The sequence below is a fragment of the Mycena indigotica genome, assembly GCF_014461135.1.
Source record: "Mycena indigotica strain 171206Taipei chromosome Unknown Mind.scaff0004, whole genome shotgun sequence".
Classification (NCBI taxonomy): Eukaryota; Fungi; Basidiomycota; class Agaricomycetes; order Agaricales; family Mycenaceae; genus Mycena; species Mycena indigotica.
This window is the reverse complement of record NW_023503003.1, coordinates 5339184-5349012: the sequence shown is the minus strand read 5'-3', so window position 1 is coordinate 5349012 and position 9829 is coordinate 5339184. Positions and strand designations below refer to the sequence as shown.

Genomic DNA, 9829 nt, shown 5'->3' with positions numbered 1-9829 from the left:
ATGTCCCACACGGTGAACTTGTTCGGGTTCATCAACATGCTTTTCTGACTTGGCGTATTATAGAATCATGGAAAACCTTCGCCGTTGCCAACGGCACAGTCCTTGCCCTCGAGCACAAAAACAAACTCTATTTCGGCCGGTCCGTGGTCCCAGCAGCCATGATGAACCCACGCTTTTCACCCGTCTGCGTGTTCGACCAGCTTCCAACCCCTTTCTCCCCTGACATGTAAAAATTGGCTATAGCTTCTTGGTCATTGTACAAAGAAATCACAAAAGCATCCCAGTGTAGCTGATAAAGCTCTTGCATCGTCACCGTTATATGAACACATCTGCGTTCGATATTATTTGTTTGACTCAAGTTACTGATAGTCCTTATTACCAGTGAACACACTTACTGGCCTCTCTGAAACTATCGCCACATTGGATGTGGGTCATGACCCGGCTGTTGGTGCTTCTACATACCTCTTTTCGCCCTGCCCGCCGATTTGGCTATCGGTGAAAGTGTGCTGCCCAAATAAATCGTTGATAACCATTATTAGCATTAGCCATGTCTCATTCCTTCGTAACCAGCCCACCCTCCGCATACTTGTTGGCCCGCAGACTCTCTGCCCACGAAACCGCGTCGGCCCGGCCCTTCTCCACATCGACCGCAAACCAAATCACCAGCGACGCAAGCACGCAAAGCGAGAACAGGAACGGGAAGCCCATCCAGTTGTTTCCCGACCGGTCTATAATGGCTTGGATAACATTTGGACCTGAACAAAAAGGGATTAAAACTCCCTCTCCAAGCCGAAAGGATGGCACAAACCAATCATCGAGCTCGCGCGGTTTGACAGCCCGAAGAGTCCAAAGAACTAATTCCAATCAGAGCACTGTAAATCTAAAAAAAGACAACAACAACAAACCATGTTATCAAAACCAGGGGGCGTCAACTCCGCCATCATCGTCTGCGAAAACGCGTAGTATGGTGCCTGGAATAGCCCAAAGACGACGTTGTACGCCCAGAACTCCCACTTGTTGTGGAAACCCAGCTTTCCAGTCCAAATGCCAATCATTCCTGGGTCGCGCGTCAAGTCTCGAAACAACTGCGACAACGAGACACACCCCAGAGTGGGATCATGATAGTAACCACGTTAGTTACGACGAACTGCTCTTCGTGTCAGACCCAGCATCGCAGACGGACGGGCCCCACAAACCATCTTCTTCGTCGAGATCTTCCAATGCCGCTGGATATACCAGAACCCGAATGTCGACAGTGTTGATGTGATTGCTACCGACGATTAGAAAAAGCCAATTTTTTGGTCCTTGCTGACCTTGCGAGAGTCCCAAGTACGTGTTCTGCAGGAAGCTAAAGTGGAACTTGTCGTTTTGACAGATGGAAACAAGCGTTCCAGTTGTGTTGAGACCCTGGAAAGCTTCAATGGAAATCCAGCACAAAACGACGACAACAAACATCGGCGAGCAGGAAGAATGCAAAGAGGTAGATGAATGTGTATGGAAGCTGCTTGTATTGGAGACAAGCAGCCCAAATTTGCTTCCACCCGATGGTGATGTAGTGTTCTCCCTTGGGAAGTGGTGGGCCGGGACGAGGTTGCTGGTATATGACTGCTCGTTTGGTCAGACGTGACAGAGGAAAACGGAGACGGATGACGCACACCACCAGATCCCCACAATAACCCAGTAACCGTTTGTTCTGAGAAGTTGTCAAAACAAGCTATGATTACTGTGCCCAAACGCACAGGACAAGAGTATAGTTGTTGACCAACGGGTTGTCCGCCAGGGGAAGGAGAATCGAAAGATTCAAGCACAAAGTCACGATGTAGCCGATATTACTGTGTGCCTTCAAACGACGTTGAAACGAAAGATCATCGAGAAGCGCGTCAACTTACAGTGCTGATATTGCTGACCAAATTCTTTTGCATGCTCTCCTCGACCTCATACTCTTCCTTGGTGATTTCTCCTGCTTCATATTTCGCACGGGTCTCTTTGGCACGGGGAGTATTTCGGGCTAAACGGGGGAACAGAGCCGCGTAGAAGACGAGTGTCGCGCCATAAGAGATGAATCCAACCATATACAAAGCCATGGCAGCACCCCAACGCGACGGTTCTGCAGTGCTTTAGAGTGGAGAGCTTGATATGCAGAATAAACGCACTGGTGAGTGACATGCTCGCAAATTGGGCTCCCCAGCACACTATCGTGAAGAAAAACAGCAACCAGCGTCCAAACGTCCCGTAGTCTGCAGCGCTGCCAATAGTAGTGAAAATTGCCGTCATTATCTCGAGACTCCGTCAAAACAGGAACCCGCAAAATATGGCAGACATACCGCAAAGCTAACGCCATTCGCCACAAGCACTATACTCGTGACGGATTTTGTCCCGCCACCCCAGGGGAGAACGCATTTTCCCGAGGAGCTTTCGGAAGTGCAGGAAGAGCCAGGGCCAACGGTTGGGTCATAACCTGCCGCGAAGGCCAGTCTAGCGATGGATTCAGAGAGGACGGTGGTATGATATGGAGTCTTACCCTTGAAAGAGCGTTGCCGAGTACCCGTTTGGCCCAACTCCCTGCGGTTATAAGCCTACGCCCAAAGAATTAGGCAACATACGTTGTCACCGTTGTAGTACACTGCAAGACGTTAGTTGCAAAAAGTCAAATGCTTCAACCACGCACGATAGTAGCTCCACAGCTCCCGCCGCGTCACAGCCGGCTCGTCTTTCGTTATCGAGCTCACGAAGAGCGAGGGTTTCCCTCCTGTTGCAACTTCGTCAGAATCCTTGTAGTCGTCTGAAGCACGGTCGTGAGCCTGGGGCTCAGCGTCAGGAACAGGGTTCTCTGGGGCGGGAAGGCGCGACATGGTGGACGGCAGAAGCAAGCAGCGGGGTCAAATGACCGGATCCACAACGCGAATCGGCTTCTATCTTTGGAGCCTTATCATTTGCAAACCTAAAAGCCGCATGGTAGGGTATAAGTGGATTGCGGAGCAGAAACCTAGATTGTGAGTTACAAGTGGGTTGAAGGCTGTTGAAGGGGAAAGAAAGCGACCAGGATTGTTGGTGTCGTGACCACACTCACGGTCGGGCCGCCGGGCCGAGTCGAATGTGTCCAACCCCTATCTATCATTTTGATAACTTGCATGGTATAAACCTAGCCTACAAAGATCCCTTCAAACAGCCCCTCCCTCTGTTGAGCCCAGTGTGTCTGATAAGGCTCCGTGACGATACGACGGCGGCAAAGACACCACAGTCTGATGGCGCAACTGATGAGTCAACTGGGCCATCTGAGTCTGCAGCTCGCGCATATGGGCTTGCAACTCAGCTGCGTCTGCAGTCCCTTCAAGCGAAGCGGTAGTTCGTAGGGTGCGTATGGATCCAGGAGACTGGGTTTGCACGACTGGGCTGTTGAGATAAGGCTCGTAGACTAGCGGTAGAGCCGATGACTGCGAGTACATGGTCATGGTATGTGGTGCAGAAAAGTTCGATTGGGGGGATTTGAACGGTGGTCCAGCTAATGACAATTGGGTCGTTGGTATTTGAAGGCCAATGAAAGGTGCTGGCTGACCAAAAGTCTCCGAGTCTTCCGACACTCTCCTTCTCGATTTTCTCCTCCATAGCCAGAAAGCCACAAGAAGAACCAGAATGATAAATCCAATACCGCCAACCACCCCGCCTGCGATCGCAGCGACTGCGTGTTTCGAGTGGTTCGACTTAGTGGACGGTGGAGTATTACTCTGTGTTGCCGAAGAACTAGGACTAGTACTAGAGCTCGTCGCGCCTTCCGATTGATTCCCAAGCGTTAGCGCAGCCTTGGCTGGATCAAATTTAGGCTTCTCGTTCACCGTCGCGAATGCAGGCTGATAAGTGATGTAGTCGATCTGCGCCTGCGGAGTCGGCGTTCCTGCAACAGCCAAAATACGACCAACGAGTGTGTGGTCGCCTTTCGGTAATAACGGTGCTGAGAAGTAGGTGAAGTGGGGTCGAGTCGAGTCGGTGACGTCGCGCGTGAAGTTGGTGATGACCGTAGTTGGGACATCACTTGAATTGGTGGTATAAAGGGTGAAGGACATGCTCAGAAGCCAGTCGCTCCCGGTCGAGTCGCTAGACGGCGTTACCCCTGATACTAGTGGTGCTGATCCTGTCTAATTGTAAATACTGGATCGAGATGTAGACAACTCAAAGCTTACCACTGAATTGGAAGACGAACCCATCCCCAACCCTGCTGGTCTCGTGCGTAGTGTTCTCATGTGGTCGCATACTAGCAGTGAAAGGTGTCGCCCCGCTTTCATTGAATTGCGTGTCGAATGGCATTATGGACGGAACATCCAAGATCAGGTCACTTCTCCCTGTCCACGAGCCATTCCAGAAGATTTCGGGGCTTGTGTCGTCAAGAATGATTGTCTGACTACGAAGGTCAGTCAGATTGCCAACACTGACAACGGCGTAGTCCACAATGATACCAGCAGCACCAGTAAGTCCTATTTCGATGGCGCTCGCGCCATCGGGTAGCGTAGGGGTACTGAAAAGAAGTCCACCAAATGCCGGCTGAGAGTATTTGGTGATGTTATATGTGGCTGGATCGGACGTCGAAAGGTCGCTCTTTGTGTCAAAAGGGAAGGTCGCAAATGCAATATTCTGGCTGAAGGAAAGTGGCGGCGTGATGCCATAGAGCGAAATAGAAGTGCCCTAGAAGTGGGAGTCAGTATAGCGGCATTACAAGAGAGGGGTTGAAGCACCGACATCGAAAGAAAAGAACCAGCCATCCTTTCCGTAGTTGCTCTGAATTATCAACGCAGTGTTATTGAATCGCGCAGGAAGTCCAAATTCCTTTGATTCTCTATTGATGAAAAAGCCGCCATTGGGATCGCCAATGACAGTATTCGGCTGGTCGAAGAGTACTGAGTCGTCTACGACAATGTTGACTGCATCCAAGTGTGAAGACATTGGAACTTGAAAGAGGGTGAGATGACAAGTCAGGGCTCGCGGAGCATCTGACAGACTCCCACCCAAGTTGGTTTTATTTGGCGGTCAAGCCGTCGGTGGGTGAGAATCTCTACTCGCCATGTCCTTGATTCGGCTCGGAATGTAGAACGGACATGGACAGGAAGATGATCGTTCCATAGCTGCATGATTAGCATTACTAGTCAATAGATGGACCGTGAGGGTATCTATGCTGAGAAACGGTCCCATCCGCTTCGAAAGCGTTCGGAATGCCAACCCGGCGATGATGTCTTGCCGTACGAAAGCTGTTATGTTGCATCTCCTAGATAGACGCTATGTCCATGTCGCATTGTTGAGAATGGTCCATTGGCGTATGAGCATTGCCTTGCCATATGTGGGGTTTGTCGAGAGAGAGAGACGAGCATTGTGCCGCACGTGACCATCACTTCCAAATGGTTTCTTACAGGACCCGTGCGAATCCCTATTGAGGTAGGATTCTGAAAATCATCCTGGCCAAAATTTGTCCGGATTTTTGGGACATCGGCCTGGGCCTCTCTTGTCCGGATTTGGATCAGACATACCGAAAATCCAAAAAATTTGTCCGGATTCCGCTTCAACCTCAATTTTTTTCCTATCACACTAAAAGTAGGTAGAAAATGCGGAGTAAAACAGTAAAACAGTCTTTGCCGGATATTCTCAGCCTAATTGTTGGTTGTCATGGGTATATTAGAAACTAAGTACTTAAAGTAGTAAATGACCTCAAGTCTCGTAGTCAAGAGTCCAAATCGTGCTTTTGTCCGGATTTGCGCTCAGACCTCAGACGTTGTCGATGGTCTTGTCCGGATTTTAGATCAAATATGTCCGGTTTTGGCTGAAATTCTGTCCGGATTTTGGTCACACCTCCATCAAAGATTCCAAAAATTTGTCCGGATTTCGGTATCCTACCTCAAGAGGGACTCGCACGGGTCCTTTTCTTACTTCTAAAAAATTGCCTAATATCACGATTGTCTCTGTGTGGGCAGCTCCTTATATATACGGATTCGCTGCTGCTGAAATCTAAGGATTTTATAAACTACATATCTAGAGAGACGGAATAAGTCACAACAACCCTTCCTGTTGTTGATGTTTCTCAGTTAAAATCTGTCAGTGACGGCCACCCCCACTGATAGATGGAGGCCATCTTCAGCTTGACTACGCGTCCAAGGTTGGTGGGTTTTCTTTTAGAATCAATTCTTTCTGGTCGGCCGGAGTTGACCGTCTGTCTATGAACAGCACCTTTGAATTCTCCGTAGTTTCCCGTACTGTAAGTTGCACAATGCAAACCGAAGGAGATCAGACACTGGGGTCTAAGGATTTACAGCCCGGGCCGGTGACGGTCTAACCCCCGCAATCTCCGCAGCGATTTGCATAGCCAGAAAGCGGCCGTAATATCTCATTGTCTGCAGTTCTCCGCCATGAAACCAAATCCTATGATGACCACTGGGCCGCCAGCAGCCGCGTACTTCGCCTTCAGCCTTATGAAACGAGGATCAGGTCTCGAAGACGAGAAAAGGAAAAAAGTGAACGAACATCAAGCCCCCAAACAGGTTCTAAGATGTTCGCAGTATCCTTCCCAATGATGGCTGCTGCAGTATTTCTGGCATCTTTTTCGAACCTTTCCTCTCAGTGAGCCACGAAATGAGAACGAGCGGAGTGCGAACCCAGTGCAGTAGACAATGACGTCAGTGTCCAGACGTGTATTGTCGGAAAAGGCTATTGCTGTGGGGAGGATACGGTCAATGTTTGCGTCTGACTTGACCTGGATCTATTCAAACATTAACCAAGACGCGAATTCTCATGGGATAGACTGACCTCGCCCCGCGAAATAGCACCACATGCGCCAATCTACTTAGCAGTCAATGGGTTTGACCTAGAACGCCAAAACGATGCAAACATCTGGATAATGCGCTCCCGCCCGGCAGTAAATTTGTTGATGGACCGAACCGTCGACAGCTGCAATGAACCCAGCGTTTTTCAGCCCAGCATAAAATTCCGGACTGCGGCATTGATATCTTCATCAGAGACAACAGAGAAACCACTCACCTGTAGGAATTTTGCAGTTGTTTTAACACGATAGAGCTTAGCGCAGCCGATAACACCATCGGGTCCTCTGTCGCCATCGAATCGCCTACTTCAACCGGTATGTCGTCGTTCCAGAAACGCGCCTGCACTCGCGTGATGTGTTCTTGTGGGTAAATCCTCGTTGCTCCGCGCTGGATCATCGTAACGACTTCAACTCCGGCTTTGACACAGTCCAGGGCAACATCACATGCAGTTGTACTCGCTCCAACGATTGCAACCCGTTTCCCGGCCCAACGAGAGGCGGAAGTATAATCGATCGAATGCAAGACTTGGCCTTTGAATGCATCCTAACGAGAATTGAGTGACTTCGAGTCAGAGTTATAGTGTGTACTTTTCCTGGAAGATCGGGAACCAGAGGGAAACGTCCACCGATGCCAGTTGCGAAGACCAGAGTTCGAACTCGGATGGTTTGGTTTCCGGATATGTCGTTCAGAGTAACTTCCCATCGATCGGAGGAAGCATCCCAAGTCGCTGATACGCATTCCCGCCCACAATAGACTGGAAGGTGGAGCTTGTTCACATAATCGGTGTAGTAGTTGGCGATGAGCTTAGCAGGAATGTATTGTGGATAATCGGAGGGGAAGCCAACGAACGGCAAGCCGCTAAAAACACGGGTAGTGTGCAGAGTCGTGCTATCATAGCGCTAGAGTGCGAGTTGGCATCTGGAAGAAAACGGATAGCGAGAATGATGACCTTGCTCCAGCTGTCGCCAATTGCATTTTGCTTCTCTACCACAACGAAATCGACTCCGAGGGCCTTTAGGTATGCTGCAATGCTCAGTCCGGCGTGACCTCCTCCAACAACCAATACATCAAGAGTTGTCGGAACCGTAGGTGAAAACGCTGCTGGCAGATCGAATTTTCTCCAGGGTATCGAGTTGACTTCATGAAGTGCGGTTGTAACCGTAAGGACCTTGAGATGTCCGGTGCTAAGCCGAACAATCTTAAAAGCAGCGGTGCACTGTGTCGAAGGAGAAGAGGTGGTGAAAGTGAACGGTGCGCGGACTACCGAAACGCCGTTGGGGAATGGAATGGCCACAACATGTGCTTCGTCAAGTCGTATGGATGAGCAGTCGATGGAGGCTCGTTTTATTAATGGTACGACACTTTCTGTGATTGCACTGCGATATTAGAGATGGAATTCCGAAGTATTTTTGGCTTTGCTCACGAGGTGGGATGAAAAGTGCGCAATGTCCACGACAAGGCCACAAGGTCTCTCCAGAAAGCGCCAGCTAGAAAGAGCTGGGCGAAATCGTCTTTCTCGGGACTCGTGAGAAGCGCAACTATCTGCGGCGCTACTGTTCTCGCAATGGAAACGGCCTCGTCATCTGTGAAGACCGAAAGGGAGCTGGGGTCCGGAAAAGAGCCAGGTAGTTGGTCGATGTTGGTAATGGCAGTCATGGTTATTCACGACTGAAGTCGCTCGCGCTCCTAAGACGGCTAGAATACATCCGCGCTTGTCTCATGCTGGGAGAAATGAGGGCTTATCGGCGACTCGTGACGTGCCTTACCGTGACGAACTAACAAATTGTTTCTTGACCACAAACGACGATCTTGTCCATAGGGCCACTCGTATCCCGTGTCTTTTCGCGCTTCCATCGCTTCCCAATTGCATCGTAGCCATCGGTATGCTCAGAGTGGTTGTTCAACGAGTCGCAATACCTTCGTCGAACTCTTGAACTCAGGCTGACAACGACCACTACAACGAAACTCTACGTGTTGAGATTCCCTCTCATCCTTACTCTCCCGCCGCCCCACCACCACCGCCTCCTCCTACAAAGACGTTTTCAATCATTGTACCTGCTCCACATCCCATGTTATGATCGCACCTTCTGGGGCTTGCGTGAATTGGAAACCCCTGCAATATTTCGGCTTCACTTTGAGTTTCGACCACAAACAACTGTGCTTTTTGAAAATGCTGGGGACAGGAGGGGTTACGGTCGAGGTAGGGACTGCTATGGGTGACCACATAGCGATCAAAAGAATTCCAAAGGGCGAGTGGATTATCCGAGGAACCATCGATGGTCGAAAAACACAAAACAAACGACGACAAGCTGTATCCAAGTGGTTCTCGAAAATTATAGAGGGAAAACCTGCTTTCCTGACGCTTCATGGTGTTTGGCACGATTCACGTTATTTCTATATCGCATGGAAAACTTGAAGGGCGACTTCTGCCTTGCTGGAGTTCCGTTGACAAAGTCTCAGATTTACTAATACGTTTAGCAGACAACTGGTATGCATGTCCTATATTGTGGACCTATTTCAATTGACGTTGGTCGCAGATTCACGGTCTCTTTTGCGTTGCATTAGCACAGAATCATGCATCGCGACATTAAACCTGGCAATCCGGTTATCGTTGGGGATCACCTCAAAATTATTATTGAATTTGGTCTTGCTCATAACTTCGAGGCCGAAGCGACGAATGACGTGCTCTTTTGGCCTGAGTTGCCGGGTCAATGGTCATGATACACTACTATACATCAGCCAGTCGGATCGCCAAAATTTGCTTCGCCGATTGTTGAAAGAGCTAAGCGCCATTAATATGCGTACGAGGCAGCACTACAGCAGATGAGTGTCGGGAAAGGTTATTCGTTCACATCTTTCCGTGTCTTTGATGATCTTGCAGCTTCCAATGTTCAGCTCGACTGCAGTCCTCAAACCGACCAGCCCAACCTTACTGCATTTGAACAAGAACGGGTATTCTTCTTCACTCTGTTTTTAAATTTTTTACAACTGTTCAGACTCGCAAACGCAGTGCAACTAAGGAGGGGGAACAT

At 49.5% G+C, this 9829-nt stretch overlaps 3 protein-coding genes across 3 annotated transcripts; all 3 read right to left on the bottom strand.

Annotated features, from left to right (window-relative positions):
* Positions 1 to 552: 552 nt before the first annotated feature.
* Positions 553 to 2852, bottom strand: MIND_00546700 (Autophagy-related protein; the record flags this gene model as incomplete). Its single annotated transcript, XM_037362248.1, has 15 exons — positions 553 to 755; positions 809 to 854; positions 906 to 1057; positions 1105 to 1147; positions 1197 to 1270; positions 1314 to 1407; positions 1454 to 1605; positions 1656 to 1693; positions 1740 to 1840; positions 1890 to 2107; positions 2154 to 2277; positions 2325 to 2475; positions 2522 to 2562; positions 2604 to 2623; positions 2669 to 2852. The coding sequence occupies 15 exons, from the start codon at positions 2850 to 2852 to the stop codon at positions 553 to 555; spliced, it is 1641 nt and encodes a 546-aa protein (XP_037222540.1).
* A 309-nt stretch (positions 2853 to 3161) lies between these two features.
* Positions 3162 to 4935, bottom strand: MIND_00546600 (Gpr1 family protein; the record flags this gene model as incomplete). The annotated part of the gene is made up of 3 exons (XM_037362247.1): positions 3162 to 4129; positions 4179 to 4677; positions 4732 to 4935. 3 exons carry the CDS (start codon positions 4933 to 4935, stop codon positions 3162 to 3164), a joined length of 1671 nt encoding a protein of 556 aa, XP_037222539.1.
* Positions 4936 to 6278: 1343 nt separating this feature from the next.
* Positions 6279 to 8453, bottom strand: MIND_00546500 (uncharacterized protein; the record flags this gene model as incomplete). Its single annotated transcript, XM_037362246.1, has 9 exons — positions 6279 to 6446; positions 6502 to 6586; positions 6633 to 6736; positions 6784 to 6816; positions 6866 to 6968; positions 7015 to 7340; positions 7385 to 7696; positions 7747 to 8173; positions 8221 to 8453. 9 exons carry the CDS (start codon positions 8451 to 8453, stop codon positions 6279 to 6281), a joined length of 1791 nt encoding a protein of 596 aa, XP_037222538.1.
* Positions 8454 to 9829: the final 1376 nt, after the last annotated feature.